The following is an 18,920-nucleotide window of genomic DNA, read 5'->3' as shown; positions in this document are numbered from 1 at the left end:
TATCCTCTACCTATGAATTTTTTCATTCTGCTTCATTTACAACCAGTTGTTTACAACCATTTCTCTTGCTATATTGTGTTCTCTCTGAGGGGCAAAAGGCAATTTGTGTGATCTGGACAACAAAAATGCTGTAATTTAGTTAGAAGACTCCAATGTCAATATCTAAGCCACTAGTTATGTGGGAAAAAAATCTTTTTTAAGACATTTAGATTGGAAATAAAAACATAAAACTCTCTATTTACTGATTATGTAATCTTATGTATAGAAAATTCTAAGGAACTCATTTATTTTTTTAAAGTAATCTCTATATCCAATGTGGGGCTTGAACTTATAACCCTGACATCAAGAGTTGCATACTCCACTGACTGGGTCAGCCAGGTGCTCCACTAAGGAATTCATTTAAAAACTGTTAAAACTAATAAATGAGTTCAGTAAGGTTGCAGGATATAAGATCACTATACAAAAATTAATTGTATTTCTACAAACTAACAATAAACACCTCAAAACCAAAATTAAGGGGAAAAATCTCATGTATGATAGCATAAAGAAATATAAAATACCTAGGAGTAAGTTTAATAAAATAATTGCAAAACTTGTAGACTAAAAATTACAAATAATTGCCAAAAGAAATTAAAGAAGACCAAATAAATGTAAAAATATCTCATGCTCATACACTGGAAGAATTAATATTAAGATGACAATATTTCCCAAATCAATTTAAAGATTCAATGCAATCCCAGCTTCCTTTTTTTCGAGGTTCAAGATGTATTTTAATAAGTTGATGCTGCATTATTGCTTCATTTCTCAGAAAAGTTCTAAAGAGTATTAGGGACAAATAAAATATGGTACAAGTAAAAAATGCACAGCATAACTATCTAAGATTAGGCACAGCTAAGGGCTACTGGCCTACATTTAGCATACAGCAACACTGTTCCCAAGTTTGTATTAGGTCTATCAAGAAAAGCTGTGAACAGCAATATCATAGCCATGAAGGAGCCATTCCTGGGTTGTCCTTATCCAAGGAAAGGTGGAGGAGACTAAATGGAAATCTCTAAGAGATTTCATTATGCCTTCCTTAGTAATTATTCATGGATTAGACAATCTTTTTTTTAGATATGACATCAAAAGCACAAGCAACAAAAGAAAAAATAGATAAATGAGACATCATCAGAATTTAAAACTTTTGTGCTTCAAAACATACCATCAAAAAAATTAAAAGACAATCCATAGAAGAAATGGGAGAAAAAATCTTAATATATAGATACATATTTTTTTGAGAGAGAGCACACACACTCACAAGTGGTGGGGGACAGGTAGAGGGAGAGAGAGAGAATCTTCACACCCAGCATGGAGCCTGACAGAGGGCTCAATCTCAGGACCCTGAGCTCATAACCTGAGCCAAAATCAAGAGTCTGGTGCTTAACCAACTGAGCCACCCAAGTGCCCTGGAGAAAAACTTTTAAATCACATATTTAATAAAGGACTTGTGTCTACAATATAAAAAATTATAATTTAATATTAAGAGACAATCCAATTTAAAAATGAGCAAAGGATTTATTTTTTTTTAAGATTTTATTTATTTATTCATGAAAGAGACACAGAAAAGAGAGAGGCAGAGACAAAGGCAGAGGGAGAAGCAGGCTCCATGCAGGGAGCCGGATGTAGGACTCGATCTGGGGTCTCCAGGATCAGGCCCTCGACTGAAGGCAATGCTAAACTGCTGAGCCACCCGGGCTGCCCCTGAGCAAAGGATTTAAACAGATATTTCTCCAAAGAAAATATATAAATGGCCAATAAGCACACGAAAAGATGCTCAATACTATTATTAGTCATTAGGTAAATATAAATCAAAACCACACTGAGATACCACTTCATACTCATTGGGATGGCTATACTAAAAAAGACAGACAATAACAAGTGCTATTGTCAACAAGTGTTGACAAGAATGTGAACAAATTGGAACCCCTGTGCATTGCTGGTAGGAATGTAAAAATAGTGCAGCTACTTTGGAAAAAAGTCTGGCAGTTTCTCAAAAAGTTAAACGTAGAATCACCATGTATCCCTGCAATTCCACTCCTAAGTACATACCCCAGAGAAGGAAACATATGTCCACACAAAAACTTGTGCCTAAATATTCATAGCAGCATTACTCATAAGAGCTAACAAGTAAAAACAATGCAATATCCATCAAGAGATGAATGGATAAACAAAATGTGACATATCCATACAATTGAGTATCATCCATCAATAAAAAAGAATGAAGTATTATATATATTACAACATTGAAGAACATTGAAAACATAAGCTAAGTGAAAGAAGCCATTTGCAAGGGCCACATACAATATGATTCCACTTATATGAAATGTTTAGAATGGATAAATCCATAGAGACAGAAAGTAGATTAGCAGTGCCATGATCTAGGAGGAGGAGGAAATGAGGAGTGACCATTAATATTAATAGTTAAGGGCTTACTTTCTGGAGTGATGATGTTCTAAAATTAGATAGTGGTGATAGTTGCAAAACTCTGCGAATATTCTAAGTCACTGAACTGCATGCTTTAAATAAATAAAATCTTTTCTTTTTAAAAGGAATAGGGAAGATAAAACTTCCCCATTTTGTTTTATAAGATCAGTATAATCCTGATACCAAAATCTGACAAAGATATTACAAGAAAATTAATTAAGATCAATATCCCTCCTTCCTCAAGAATCCTCAATAAAGTGTTGTCAAATAATAAACTATGAAAGTACTAGAAGAAAACATTAGCTTGGAATGAGGAAAGCATTTCTAGCTACAATTTAAAATTCAGTAGACAAAGGAAAAGAATGGGGGTGCCTGGCTGGCTCAGTTGATGGGGCATATGACTCTCAATCCCAGGGTGATAGTGAATGGGTGACGGGCACTGGGGGTTATTCTGTATGTTAGTAAATTGAACACCAATAAAAAATAAATTAAAAAAAAATCCCAGGGTGATGAGTTCAAACCCCATGTTGGGCATAAAGAGTACTTAATTTATTTTTTAAAAAAGGAAAAGAATGATAACTACATAAAATTTAAAAACTTCCTTTTCCATTTACTTTGGAATAATAAATCTAAATTCAAATAAAAACATAAATAGGCTTCTGCAAGGAGACGCCTGGATGGCTTAGTTGGTTAAGCACCCAATTCTTGGTTTCAGCTCAGGTCATGATTTTAGGGTCATGCTCTCAAGATTGTGAGATTCAGGCCTTAGTAGGGCTCTGCACTTACCAGGGAGCCTACTTGAGATTCTTTCTCTCTCCTTCTCCCCACTTTGTCCCTCCCCTCTGCCCCTCTCCTTGCTCACACTTTCTCTCTCTCAAATAAATAAATATATAAATACATAAATAAATAAAATCTTTTTAAAAAAAGACTTCTGCAAGGCAAGAGCCATGATAAAGTCAAAAAACAAATAACAAATATTTGCAAAACACCTCATAGGCAAAGCCTAATATCTCTTATACATGTTATATATATCTATAATATAATGCCCTAGGAAATTAATGTCCTAGAGATATTAATATAATTAATATTAATAGACATATAAATAATATTTATATATTATATCCTAGAAATCAGTAAGAAAAAGACCAATAATTCAATAGACAAATAGACAATGTTAAGACCAAACAGTTCACAAAGAAATATAAAACATTTTTAAATATATAAAAATATGCTTAACACTTTATGTAATAAGAGAAACGAAAATTCTCTTAGCAGATTAGTAAAAACCCAAGTTTGAGGATATTCTCTTGTTGAAGGTGGTGAAACTTTAAATAGATTTAGCTCCTATGCAAGGTAATTTGACTATAGATTTTAATCTAGCATACTCTTCTGGAATTTACCTTGAAGTTGCACTTTTACACGCACACCTACACCAATATATAACATTATATAGATGCAAAAAAAAGAGAAAAAGTTGATAACATGAGGAGAAAAGTCTCCAAGATAAAGTAATCAAAACAAAGGAAGAAAATAATACATGTAGTACACTATATTTTATGTAGAAAGATGGAAGAATAAGAATTCATATTCACAGTGTTATACATGCAACAAAACTCTGGGAGTATATACATGAAAGTCATAACATTGATAACCTGAGTTATACAGGTAAGAAACAATGCTCAAGATCCCATCCGAGTTTGCGCTATGCGCATGCAGACAGTGGAAACTTGTCACTACACCTGGAATCACTGCCACTGCTGCCTAGGGAAGCTGGAGGCCTTATTAACTGTCATAACACCAGTTTTTATCCTCTCATAAAAATGACTGAAGCCTGGGAGGCTAAATATCTTGCCCAAGATATGCCACTACCAAGCACAGAATTGTGATACAAACCTAAGTGTGTGATTTTAAAGCTTTTGCAACTGATACCCTGTGTTGCTGCCCTTGGATAGGCTGACTGGTCTGCACTAGTAATTTTTCATCCTCTTTATATAATTGTATATGGTCATTCTAATCTTTGCTATTTGCCATCCATTGTTTGACAAAGGGATTGATTTAAATGATTTCATCAGAAAAAAATGAAGCATGGATTTAGTAATAGATCTAGTTTTCCAGACTCAGCTTTAGTTTTGCTTCCAAATCATTCTTTTTCTCTTCATTAGCACTGGATGATGTGTAATAGCTCCTACCAGGGCTTCATAAAATGTCATTAAATGTGTTCATACCTTAAAAACTTTTATCTGCTCCATTACTGTAGAGCACATAGTAATAGTGGGATTCTCTTTTGGTTCTTCTTCAATTCTTTCTTCTCCCAGAGATCGCCTTTTTGCTGCCTTTCTTTTTTCTTGTAATTCCTTCTTTTGCTTCATTTGGAAAAATTTCAGTGTCTTAAAAATTTCTCGGGAAAATTCATCCACATCGGCTTCCATACTTTCCCCATTGAGGTCCAAAAACCCTCCATCCATCCACCTGAATTGAAAGACAAAATATTAAACTCAGAAACTTCTGGAGTGCAGAGGGGAACTTAGAGATTCTTTAGGCTAGATTTATTTTATAAGAGAAGCAACTGCAGGTAAGAGCACTTTAACAGTTTTTCTTAATCACAACAGGTAGAGCTGATGGTAGAGAGATAAGTAAGATTAATCATCACAGTCATGCTGCATATGCTAAAAAATGTATCAAACTGTAAATGAATGACTGAGCAGCCAAATGAAATGCAGATTTAACTCCAAAAACATTAGTCAAATTCATTAATTGCATATCACTTTAGTATCAGACTTCAGTAAGGTTAGGTGCTATCTTAGCAACAGTTGACATTTCTTCTGCATGACACTTGATTCTGTTTCAAGTGGATGAAGAAGTCCTACTTTTAAACACTTAGCCAACAACAACATCAAAAATCACTATACATTTTACATGTCTTTTTACATTTGTTCAATTTGTATTATATTACCAAAAATTACCGTTTTTCTGTTCGTTGCCACTTCAGAACAAGATTAAAAAACTTCTGATAGGGTTCAATGTTCACTTTTAATTTATCCAGTTCAGGATATTTTGTCAATTCCCATTTGAAAAGTTCCTCTTCTTTATTAATAAACTGAACTGCTTCTTCGGATTCCTGAATACGTTTTTGTAGTTGCCTTACATCTGCCACGTACTGAAAGCAAATAACGTTTTATCTCAAGAAATATCCAAGTAATGTTATAAAAATATGATAATATGAGACTGCATAAGCTGTGTCCTTGCATTTACATTGCAATTTTAAGTATCAACTTCTCAGTACTACTATGATATAGAGCAAAAGGTATGGTTCTATTTTACAGAGAGAACACTAAATCAGAAGGAAGATCACATAAATAGTATCAGTTCCAGGACTAAAAGTCAGACCCCTCTTTGCCATAGGAAACATTTGTTTTTCCATATATTTAAACGTTTGCAAACATGTCCTGTACTAATCTACAGGCTTGTTATAGCTGCTTTTATCACACCTGTTGCATGTGGTCCAATTCTGCAAATTCTGTAAACTCTTCCATGCGCCGTGATTCCTTTTCTATTTCCAAAATCAGTTTCTCTCTCTTGGCGATTAGCTCATTTTCCTTTTTATGTTTAGCATTCTCCATGAGCTTTTTAAAAGACAATTTGATCAAGTTAATTATTTTGTTACAAAGGAAACTTATCAAATCAGAAATCTGAATGCTGGGGATCCCTGGGTGGCGCAGCAGTTTAGCGCCTGCCTTTGGCCCAGGGCGCGATCCTGGAGACCCAGGATCGAATCCCATGTCAGGCTCCCGGTGCATGGAGCCTGCTTCTCCCTCTGCCTGTGTCTCTGCCTCTCTCGCTCACTCTGTGTCTCTCATGAATGGATGAATGAATGAATGAATAAATAAATAAATAAATAAATAAATAAATAAATAAATCCTTTTTTTAAAAAAAGGAACTTAGGTTTATCTAAATTAAGTCCATGCTTTTCATTACTATACCATCTCACTTCCCACTTTAAAAGAGGTTGGTTTATACTAGAACTTTTCCAAAATCTAAAGTATATTCAGTCTGATATAAAATTCTGAATCTGCTACTTCTTTTCTCTTTGATACTGGGCCAGTTATTTAACTTCTCAGAGATTCACTTTTCTTATCTATGAAATGGGGGAAATAGGAGCACTTGGGATTTTTGCAAGTATTAAAAAAATTACTAAATGCAAAATACTTAAGGCAGTGCTTACTGTTATTATCAATCTATAATAGTTCTGACCTCTTTAATGTCAGTCCCACTTCTTACCAGATCCTGTATTAAGCCTAACAGCCTGTCCTAAGCTTGCAGAGCTATAAATGTTGCTAGCTCCAAACTCATATTGACACATAAAGTTAGCTTTTAAAGGTAGATCAAATAAATGTGCTTAAAATATCAGAATAAAAAAATATAAACTGAAAAAGATATTTACCTCATCATTTTCATCAAAGATGGGATTAATTTTCCAAGGCCACATAAGGACAGCTGAATTTAAAGCTAAGTCTTCTTGAGAAAATAGGAAAACATCTAAAAAGTAACTCATTCGGCGTTTGGATTCCTACAAAAAAAGCTCCAGATATAATACATCATCTAGAAAAACCAAGGCATTATGGAATACAGAAGAGCCAATAACTTCTAAAACTCTAAATAATGTTTTGGAAACATGTCATGTTTATGAGGACAGAACCAAAACATTCACTATTTGTAATTTATATGATGGTATATGTAGACATGCAAAAAACTCTTCAGATAAACTATTAAAATGAAGAAAAATAAAAAGACACAATATTTTTACTTTCTTAAAGATTTATGTATTTGTTTTAGAGAGAGAAAAAGCACACACATGAGTGGGGAGAGGGGGGTAAAGGGAGAGGGAAGGAAACCCTCTAGCAGACTCCCTGCTGAGCACAGAGCCTGATCATGCAGGGCTTGATCTCAGGATCCTAGATCATGACCTGAGTCAAAATCAAGAGACACCGCATCATTTCCATCAGGGAAATACAAATCAAAACCCACAATGAGATACCACCTCACACCAGTGAGAATGGTGAAAATTAACAAGGCTGGAAACAACAAATGTTGGAGAGGATGTGGAGAAAGGGGAACCCTCTTGCACTGTGGGTGGGAATGTGAACTGGTACAGCCACTCTGGAAAACAGTGTGGAGATTCCTCAAAGAGTTAAAAATAGAACTTCCCTATAACCCAGCAATTGCACTGCTGGAGATTTACCCCAAAGATACAGATGCAGTGAAACGGCAGGACACCTGCACCCCAATGTTTATAGCAGCAACGTCCACAATAGCCAAACTGTGGAAGGAGCCTCAGTGTCCACTGAAAGATGAATGGATAAAGAAGCTGTGGTCTATATATACAATGGAATATTACTCAGCCATCAGAAACGACGAATACTCACCATTTGCTTCAACATGGATAGAACTGGAGGGTTCTAAGTTCTATTATGCTGAGTGAAGTAAGTCAATTGGAGAAGGACAAACATATGGTCTCATTTATTTGGGGAATATAAAAAATAGTGAAAGGGAATAAAGGGGAAAGGGAGTGGGAAATATCAGTGAGGGTGACAGAAGATGAGAGACTCCTAACTCTGGGAAACGAACAAGAGGTAGTGGAAGGGGAGGTGGGGGGGGGTTGGGGTGACTGGGTGACGGGCACTGAGGGGGGAACTTGATGGGATGAGCACTGGGTGTTATACTGTATGTTGACAAATCGAACTCCAATAAAAATATATTAAAAGAATAATAAATAAAAATATTTTTAAAAATCAAGAGATAGCAGTTTAACTGACTGAGCCACCCATACACCCCAAAATACAACATTTTTAAAATTAAGGTTTTAAAGAAAAAAGAAGTTTCTTTTTTTTAACTTTTTAAAAAGATTTTATTTATTTATTCATGAGAGACACACAGAGAGAGAGAGAGGCAGAGACACAGGCAGAGGGAGAAGCAGGCTCCATGCAGGGAGCCTGACGTGGGACTCGATCCCAGGTTTCCAGGATCATACCCTGGGCTGAAGGCAATGCCAAACCATTGGGCCATCAGGGCTGCCCAGAAAAAAGAAATTTCAAAAATTAATAAAAAATTCAGTGATAGCTATTTATTTATACATAACAATAAATTTTATGTTATAAAATTCTATTATAGCCCAAGGTATAAAATAAATACCCATAAGTCCATAGTGATATAAATAAGTAATTGAGTAAATTATAAGAGGAGGAGGAGACAAATCTCTCATGCAGAAGAATTCCAAATAAATTATGTAGCTACTCCACTCTAACAGAGTATAATTTTCCAATTCTGAAGTGTGGGCTGCATAGAGTGACTTCCTTCCAGAGACAACATATGGAAAGGGGGAGGAAAGAATAGAGAAACCTGATAAACACTATTTCAGACTGGTGATCAAGGTCACATCAATAACGGTAAGTCATGTTGATAATATGTACCCTTGATTTGATGTGATGAAAATGGCATTTACTTTTGTGATCCTCCTTCAGAAAGCCCACTACCTCCCTTAGTCTAATCATGAGAAAAACATCAGATGAATTCCAACACAGGGCTACCCTCTGATATACCTGACCCATACTTCTCAACACTATCAATGTCATTAAAAACAAAACAAAAGAGGGAGAGCCTGGCTGGCTCAGTTGGTAGAGCATGCAACACTGACTGCAAGCCTCATGTTAGGTGAGGCTACTTAAAATAAAAACAAACAAACAACAACAACAACAACAACAAAAAAAACCACCAAATCTGAGAAATTCTCAGAGCCAACAGGAGCCTAAGAAGATACAACTAGATATAATGTGGTGTCTAAGATAGGTTCCTGAAACAGAAAAAGGACATTAAGTAAAAACTAAGAAAAACTGAATAATCTGTGGATTTTAGTTAATAATGTATCAATACTAGTTTATTAATTCTAATAAATATACCATACAAATGTAAGATGCAATGAGTAAATTGAGTGTAGGGGGCAGTAAGGACTATGTAATAAGAAACTCTGTACTTCTATAAATTTAAAACTGTTCTAAAAAATAGTCTTAATTATTTTATAAATTATATTTCTGTATTCAAGTAATAAAATGATTTAAAATTTAAAGATATCATTTAATATAACATTAAAAGATATTAAGTACCTGAAAATATATCTAAAAAAGATGAGTACAACTTTTACAGAGGAAATTATAAAATACTGAGAGATTTAAAGAAGAGATAAATTTTTTTTAAAAAGATATATCATGAATTGGAAGACTACTGTGTAAATGTGCCAATTCTCTCTATTTAATGCATTCCTAATAAAAATCCCAACAGATTTTTGTGGAATGTGAAAAACTCATTCTAAAATTTATACCAGAAAGATGCAAATTCTCAAAAAAAATATTTTTTAAGACTTTATTTATTTATTTATTTATTTATTTATTTATTTATTTATGAGAGACCCAGAGAGAGAGAGAGGCAGAGACACACACAGGCAGAGGGAGAAGGAGGCTCCATGCAAGGAGCCCAATGCGGGACCCCATCCTGGGACTCCAGGATCATGCCCTGGGCCAAAGGCAGGCGCTAAACCGCTGAGCCACCGAGGAATCCCCAAAACTATTACTAATGTGATCTTAGCCAAAATCCCAAAAGGTATTTTATGAAATGTGATATGCTAATTCTAGAATTGGTATGAAAATTCTAAGGACCAAGAACAAGCAAGAAACTTGGTGAAGAAGAATGGGAGGACATGTTCTACCAAGTATCAAGACTTATTATTGCTAGAATCAGACCTATAAATACAGAGAACAAACTGATGGTTGCCAGAGGGAAGGAAATGAAAAGTTAGGTCAAATAGGTGAAGAGGATTGGGAGATACAGACTTCCAATTATGGAATGAATAAATCACGGGAGTAACAGGTACAGCACAGGGAATACAGTTAATGATAATTGTAAGAATGTTATATGATGACAGGTGGTAGCTACACTGTGGTGAGCGTAGCATAATGTATAGAGATGTTGGATCACTATGCTGTACATCTAAAACTAAAATAAATTTGGTGTCAATTATACTCAAATACAGTCTATGATAAATACATAATTGCTCATCTATGTGGATGTGGATGCTCATCTATGTGGAAAAATAAACAGGTTGCTTTTCTCTGGGTGTGTCAGCAAAATGGCCGTTGTCTGTCTTGTGTGAAATATGAATTGGCAAGTAAGGCCAACATTCAGGCCTAGAGCAAGATGAGATGATGAAAAATCTTTGCAGCTGATTTGGCCTGTGGTTCCCAGTGCTGAGCAACAAGGAAAGGAGCCACCAATTGAGCGTCAGGATATTATATCTGATTAAGAGAGAAGAGATGAAGGAGTACCTGTAGCTCAAGGGTCTGCCCTGGAACCTAATCAGGAGGAACTGACTCTTCCCGAGACTGGGAAAGAGCATGGAGACAGTCCTGATGTCAAAGGGAAGAGACTTGTCAAAAGGAATAGACTTGCAAATCTAGAGCCCCTTAAGATGCTGGAAGCAGGCGAAGGGAAACCCCAGGATTGAACAAAGACAAGCTGAAACCATGTAGACTGTTCTTGTGTTCAAAATTTGTTAAAATTCTCTCAATAAAGTTTTCCAGTTTTGTCCAAAAAATAATAATTAGGTTGAACCTCACATCATTCACAAAAATAAGATTCTAGGAAGACTGAAAACCTAAACCTGAAAGGGAAAACTACACAAGTCTAAAAAAGGATATAAGAAAAAAATCATCATGTCCCTAGGTAGGAAAGGATTTCTTAAACAAGACACAGAAAGCACTAGCTATAAAAGGAAACATTGGGGGCACCTGAGTGGTTCAGTCAGTTAAGCGTCAGACTCTTGATTTCAGCTCAGGTCATGATCTCAGGGTTGTGAGATCGAGCCCTGCCTTAAGCAACATGGAGCCTGTTTAAGATTCTCTCCCTCTACTTCTGCCTCTCTCCTTCACCTCTCTCTCTCTCTCTCTCTCTCTCTCTCTCTCTTCCTCCCTCCCTCCCTCCCTCTTTAAAAAAAAGAGGGGGGAACATTGCCCATTTGACTGCATTACAATAAGAACTTCTCTTCATCAAAAAATACCATTAAAAAGTTAGAATAAATTAGAGTAAAAGAAAAAGGATACTTACCAATAGTATCTTCAAAACTACAAATGAAATAGCACACTTAAAATTTTTTGTTATGTATATTTTAGCACAATTGAAAAAAAAAAAAACTATTATAGACCAATAAGAAAAAGAGGGTAACTGGGTGGTTCAGTTAGTTAAGTGTCTGCCTTTGGCTCAGGACATGATCCCAGGGTTCTGGGATCCAGCCCTGCATCAGGCTCTCTGCTCAGTGAGGAGTCTGCTCCTCTCTCTCTACTTCTCCCCCTGTTCATGCTCTCTCAATCTCTCTCTCTCTCTCAAATAAATAAATAAAATCTTTTTAAAAAATAAAAAAGACACAAAACCCCAAAGAAAAATAGGCAAAACCATGTAAAAGCATTTCACCAAAGAGGAATTCCGAATGGTCAATAAGCATATGAAAAGTATTCAAACTCATTCCATGAGGCCAGCATTACCTTGACCCCAAAATCAGAAAAAGACTCTACCAACAAGGAGAATTACAAACCAATATCCCTGATGAACATGGATGCCAAAATTCTCACCAAGGTACTAGCTAATAGGATCCAACAGTACATTAAAAGGATTATTCACCAAGACTAAGTGGGATTTATTCCTGGACTGCAAGTCTTTCAACATCTGCAAATCAGGTGATATATCACATTAACAAAGGAAAGGATAAGAACTGGGAAGCCTGGGTGGTTCAGTGGTTGAGTATCTGTCTTTGGCTCAGGGCCTGATCCCGGAGTCCCGGGATCGAGTCCCACATCTGGCTCCCTGCATGGAGCCTGCTTCTCCCTCTGCCTATGTCTCTGCCTCTCTCTGTCTCTCTCCAGAATAAATAAATAAAATATATTTCAAAAAAAAGAAGAAAGGACAAGAACTATATGATCCTCTCAGCTGATACAGAAAAAGAATTTGACAGTCTTCACAATTTAAGGATAGAGGGAACATACCTTAATATCATAAAAGCCATATACAAAAAGCCCCCAGTGAATATCATTCTCAATGGGGAAAAACTGAGAGCTTTTCCCCAAAGGTTAGGAACACAGCAGGGATATCCACTCTCTCCCCTGTTGTTCAATAGTACTAGAAGTCCTAGGCTCAGCAATCAGACAACAAAAGGAAATAAAAGGCATCCAAACTGGCAAAGAAAAAGTCAAACTCTTACTCTTTGCAGATAACATGATACTCTATGTAGAAAACCCAAGACTCCATCCCAAAATTGCTAGGACTCATACAGCAATTCAGCAAAGTAGCAGGATATAAAATCAAGGCACAGATATCAGTTGCATTTCTATACACTGAGACAGAAGAAAGAGAACTTCAGGAGTCAATCCCATTTACACACAATTGCACCAAAAACCTTAAGAAACCTAAGAATAAACCTAACCAATGAAGTAAAGGATTTGTACTCAGAAAACTGTAGCACACTCATGAAAGAAATTGAGGAAGACACAAAGAAATGGAAAAGGTTCCATGTTCATGTATTGGAAGAACTAATATTGTTAAAATATCTATGCTACCTAGAGCAATCTATACATTCAATGTAATCCCTATCAAAATATCATTGACTTTTTTCACAGAACTGGAACAAACAATCCTAAAATTTGTATGGAACCAGAAAAGACCCTGAATAGCCAAAGGAATATTGAAGGAGAAAAACAATACTGGTGGCATCACATTTTCAGACTTCAAGCTGTATTACAAAGCTATAATCATCAAGACAGTGCGGTACTGGCACAAAAACAGACAAACAGATCATTGGAACAGAATAGAGAATACAGAAATGGACTCTCAACATTATGGCCAACTAATCTTTGACAAAGCAGGAAAGACCATCCAATGGAAAAAAGACCATCTCTTCCACAAATGGTGTTGGGAATATTGGACAGCCACATGCAGAAGAATGACACTGAACCATTTCCTCATACCATATACAAAAATAGACTCAAAATGGATAAAAGACCTATATGTGAGAGAGGAATCCATCAAAATCCTAGAGGATAACAGAGGCAGCAACCTCTGTGACCTTGGCCACAGCAACTTCTTGCTAGATGGGTCTCCAAAGGCAAGGGAAACAAAGGTAAAAATGAAATACTGGGAGTTCATCAACATAAAAAGCTTTTGCACAGCAAAGGAAACAGTCGACAAAACCAAAAGAAAACCAACAGAATGGGAGAAGATATTTGGAAAAGTCTTATCAGATAAAGGGCTAGTATCCAAAATCTATAAAGAACTAATCAAACTCACCACCCAAAGAACAAATTATCCAATCAAGAAATGGGCAGAAGACATGAACAGATATTTCTCCAAAGAAGACATACAAATGGCCAATAGACACATGAACAAATATTCCACATCACTCAGCATCAGGGAAATGTAAATCAAAACCACAATGAGATACCACCTCATACCAATCAAATGGCTAAAATGAACAAGTCAGGAAATGACAGATGTTGGCGAGGACTCAGAGAAAAGAGAACCTTCCTATACTGTTGGTGAGAATGCAAATTGGTGTAGCCACTCTGGAAAATGGTCCTCAAAAAGTTTAAAATAAAGCTACCATACAACCCAGCAATTGCACTACTAGGTTTTTTACCCCAAAGATACAGATGTAGTGATCTAAAGGGGCACCTGCACCACAATGTTCACAGCAGCAATGTCCACAATGGCAAGATGGCAAGAGCCCAGATGTCCATTGATAGCCAAACTGTGGAAGGAGCCTCGGTGTCCAACGAAAGATTAATGGATAAAGAAGATGTGGTTTATGTATACAATGGAATATTACTCAGCTATTAGAAATGACAAATACCCACCATTTGCTTCAACGTGGATGGAACTGGAGGGTATTATGCTGAGTGAAGTAAGTCAGTCGGAGAAGGACAAACATTATATGTTCTCATTCATTTGGGGAATATAAATAATAGTGAAAGGGAATATAAGGGAAGGGAGAAGAAATGTGTGGGAAATATCAGAAAGGGAGACAGAACGTAAAGACTGCTAACTCTGGGAAACGAACTAGGGGTGGTAGAAGGGGAGGAGGGAGGGGGGTGGGAGTGAATGGGTGACGGGCACTGGGTGTTATTCTGTATGTTAGTAAATTGAACACCAATAAAAAATAAATTAAAAAAAAAAAAGACAGATAAATGGATCTTTATATATATATATATATACATATATATGCATATATATGTATATATATATACATACACATACACACATACATATATATAATATTTATTATATATCTAAAATAACATATATATCTATATCAGTGTGGTATGTATATATATATAAAAGTATTTCAATAGTACTAGAAGTACTATTATATATATAAGTACATATATATATATTGATGAAATACTACTCAACCATAAAAAAATGAAACCTTGCCATTTGCAATAACATAGATGGAACTAGGTGGTATTATGGTAAGTGAAATAAGCCAATCAGAGAAAGACAATTATCATAAGGTCTCACTCATATGTGGAATTTAAGAAACAAAACAGAGGATCATAGGGGCAGAAAGGAGAAAAATAAAAAAACAAGATGAAATCATAGAGAAAAACCGTAAAAGACTCTTAATCATAGGAAGGAAACTAAGCGTTGCTGGAAGGGAGGTGGGTGGGAGGATGGAGCAACTGGGTGATGGACATTGAGGAGGGCACGTGATGTAATGAGCACTGGATATTATATAAAACTGATGAATCACTAGCATTTCTGAAGACTTCAAATAGGTGTTATTCATTTCCCCACTTGTTAACATGGGAATATCTGAGGTATCTGTTATTTTGAAATACCCCCATAGTCATATACTATTTTTTCATAATATAATCATAATACTTGTAGTTTAATGGGGAAATATGACATACAGTGTTCAAATGCAAAACGGAACATATGAGATTCCAAATGAAACAAGAAATCTTTCAGCTCAGAAGAAGTCTGTTTTGAGGTCAATCACAGCCTGGATCTTATGATTGATTAGTCCTTCTGTGTGGGGGACAGCATTTGTGAAGACATCGGACATATTGTTAATGACAAACTTTGAGGCGTGGCTGTCAATATACTTCTCTAAATATTATTTATAGAAATAAAAAGCAGGGGATCCCTGGGTGGCTCAGCGGTTTCGCACCTGCCTTTGGCCCAGGATGCGATCCTGGAGTCCCGGGATCGGGTCCCGCGTCGGGCTCCCGGCATGGAGCCTGCTTCTCTCTCTGCCTGTGTCTCTGCCTCTCTCTCTCTCTATGTCTATCATAAATAAATAAAAATAAATCTTTAAAATAAATAAATAAATAAAAGCAATGAAGAAAAAAAAAAGACGGATGAATCACTGAACTCCACCTCTAAAACTAATAATTATCTTAATTAATTGAATTTAAATTTTTTTTCTTTTTTTTTAATTTTTTTAAATTTTTATTTATTTATGATAGTCACAGAGAGAGAGAGAGAGGCAGAGACACAGGCAGAGGGAGAAGCAGGCTCCATGCACCGGGAGCCTGACGTGGGATTCGATCCCAGGTCTCCAGGATCGCGCCCTGGGCCAAAGGCAGGCGCTAAACCACTGCGCCACCCAGGGATCCCCCAATTGAATTTAAATTTTTAAAAAAATTGGAGGCATCTTAAAAGTAAATTAAAAAAATAAATTAAGAAATGAAAACTGGAGGCATCTTCAATATCCAACAGTGAATGGTTAAATAATTCACTTATTCTTGACACATCTAAACCTGTAAATTTAAATATTCAAAAATACATTTTTATGTTTCATATTTGTTTCAATCTTAAGTCAAACATGTTTACAATAAAATCCTTTTTTTCATGTTGATGTAATCTTAAGTCAAAAATATGATACTCAATTTTCTTTTTTTTAAAAAGATTTTATTTATTCATGAGAGACACAGAGAGAGAGAGAGGGGCAGAGACACAGGCAGAGGGAGAAGCAGACTCCATGTAGGGAGCCTGATGCGCAACTCAATCCTGGGACTCCAGAATCACGCTCTGAGCCAAAGGCAGGCACTAAAAGGCTGAGCCACCCAGGAATCCCTCAATTTTCTATTAAGTAGGAATATGTTTCATGTTTTTGGTCAGCTAATGTTTTTCTGTACCTCTTACTTCTCTACTGTCATTATGTTACTTTTGTAATAAAAAAATTATTTTTTAAAAAGCACATGAAAAGTATTCAAATTCAGTTTTCTTCAGGAAAATGCAAATTAAAAATACAATGATTTCCACCTAACAGAACAGCAATTATTCTTTTTTCTTTAAAGTTTTTATTTAAATTCCATTTAGCTAGCAGACAGTGTAATATTAGTTTAGGTGAACAATATAGTGTTTCAACACTTCCATACATCACCCAGTGCTCATCACAACAAGTGTACTCCTTAATCTCCATCACCTATTTCCCTCACCACCCCCAACCCACCTCCCTCCTTAGTAACCATCAGTTTGTTCTCTATAGTTAAGAGAACAGCCTGGCAAATTTAAAATATCTCACAAGAGCAAGCATAAGTAAGGGTGTAAAATAGTAGGACTCATACACTGCTGGTAGGAGTATAAAATTGAAACTATTTTTTTTAAGATTTTATTTATTTATTCATAGAGACACAGAGAGAGAGGCAGAGACACAGGCAGAGGGAGAAGCAGGCTCCATGCAGAGAGCCCAATGTGGGACTCGATCCAGGGTCTCCAGGATCACGCCCTGAGCCAAAGCAGATGCTCAATGCTGAGCCACCCAGGCAACCCAAAACTACTTTAGAAAAGAGTTTTGCCTTAGCTAGTAAAGGTGAAAATAAATATGTTATAATATCTAGGAGAAATGCATGAATATATAAACCAGGATACATGTACAGAAATGTTCCCAGCAGTATTGCTATTAATAGCAAAAGTAGAAACAAACCAAATATCCAGAACAATAAAACTAAAATAACAAGTTATTATATGATTATATAATAGTAAGTATAAGACAGCAATGAAAATGAAGCTAAGAAACAATGGCATGGCATTACTAACATAATGTTGGCAAGATGCAAAAGAACAGAAACAGTATGATTCTATATAAAGATCTAAATGAGACAAAAATTAATTATATTGATTAGAAATGCATATTTTGACAGTAAAACTATAAAGAAGTTGCAAGGAAGCAATTATCACAAAAGTCAGGATAGTGTACACATCCAGGAAAAAGAGGCAACTATGATGAGCTTCTAATGTGTTGGCAAGGTTCCATTTCTTCCCTGGGTGATAATTATGGTGTGTTTACTTTATAAGATTTTAAACTGCACAATTTATGTTTTATGTAATTTGGGGTATGTGTGTTATATTTCACATTTTCAAACAATGAATTAGAGTACAATATAGGTGAATGGGTATACAATCTTGTGCTTGGGAAGGCATAAGTATACTATTAAATGTAAATTATAAAAGAAAGAAAAATTTTTAAGCTCATGTTGTTTGAGGATGCACACATAGTTCGTGGCACAAAAGAATAAAAATGTGTGATTACTGTAGAAACCAAGGGAAACTTCTAGGGCAGAGAGGGAGAGAAGCAGTTATGATCAGAAAGTCACACACAGAGGGCTTCAGAGGTCCAGGCAATATCCTATTTCTTAACTTAGTCATGGCATTATAGGTGGGTACTTTTTAAAAAAAAAAAAAGATTTTTATTGGAAATATCAGAAAGGGAGACAGAACGTAAAGACTGCTAACTCTAGGAAACGAACTAGGGGTGGTAGAAGGGGAGGAGGGCGGGGGGTGGGAGTGAATGGGTGACGGGCACTGGGGGTTATTCTGTATGTTAGTAAATTGAACACCAATAAAAAATAAATTTAAAAAAATAAAAAATAAAAAAATAATTTAAAAAAGATTTTTATTTATTCTTGAGGACACACACACACACACAGAGGCAGAGACACAGGAAGAAGAAGAAGCAGGCTCCATGCAGGGAGCCTGATGCGGGACTCTGGGGTCTCCAGGATCACACCCTGGGCAGATGACAGCGCTAAACCACTGAGCCATACAGGCTGCCCAGGTGGGTACTTTATAACTCAGTTTAACTATGTTTTACATATTTTAAATATGTTTATCATATTTCACAATAAAAAGAAACTAATTTAAAACATACAAATTAAAAGATTCTTACCTTGATCCGTAAAGCCAACTCTTGAATCCCTATAGTCCGGGATTTCTCTACATAAGCTATCAGATCCATCATCTCTTCTGTTGTTCCAGGGACTTTTAATGCATGCTCCTTAATTGCTTCAAAATCACTGCAAATACTGACATAATACTCTGCTTTACTATGGCTATGGTAATTAATGCTATATCATACTCAA

General features: G+C 35.8%; 1 protein-coding gene across 5 annotated transcripts in view; it reads right to left on the bottom strand.

Annotated features, from left to right (window-relative positions):
• Positions 1–18,920, bottom strand: part of DNAH12 (dynein axonemal heavy chain 12) — a 203,306-nt gene that overhangs the window by 158,297 nt on the left and 26,089 nt on the right. For all 5 annotated transcript variants that reach the window (XR_007404380.1, XR_007404379.1, XM_049098394.1 and 2 more), the window contains exons 13-17: positions 18,728–18,863; positions 6,905–7,030; positions 5,952–6,086; positions 5,427–5,620; positions 4,689–4,932 (exon numbers count right to left, since the gene is read on the bottom strand). Coding sequence is in view for 3 of the 5 variants with exons in the window: in XM_049098394.1 (XP_048954351.1) it covers positions 4,689–4,932; positions 5,427–5,620; positions 5,952–6,086; positions 6,905–7,030; positions 18,728–18,863 (835 nt within the window). In the remaining 2 variants the exon portion in view is untranslated. The remainder of the gene's footprint in view (positions 1–4,688; positions 4,933–5,426; positions 5,621–5,951; positions 6,087–6,904; positions 7,031–18,727; positions 18,864–18,920) is intronic.

Source organism: Canis lupus, chromosome 20 (genome assembly GCF_003254725.2).
Source record: "Canis lupus dingo isolate Sandy chromosome 20, ASM325472v2, whole genome shotgun sequence".
In the NCBI taxonomy this organism is placed as follows: Eukaryota; Metazoa; Chordata; class Mammalia; order Carnivora; family Canidae; genus Canis; species Canis lupus.
Note: the sequence above shows the minus strand (reverse complement) of the source record. Positions and strands in the feature narration are given on the sequence as shown.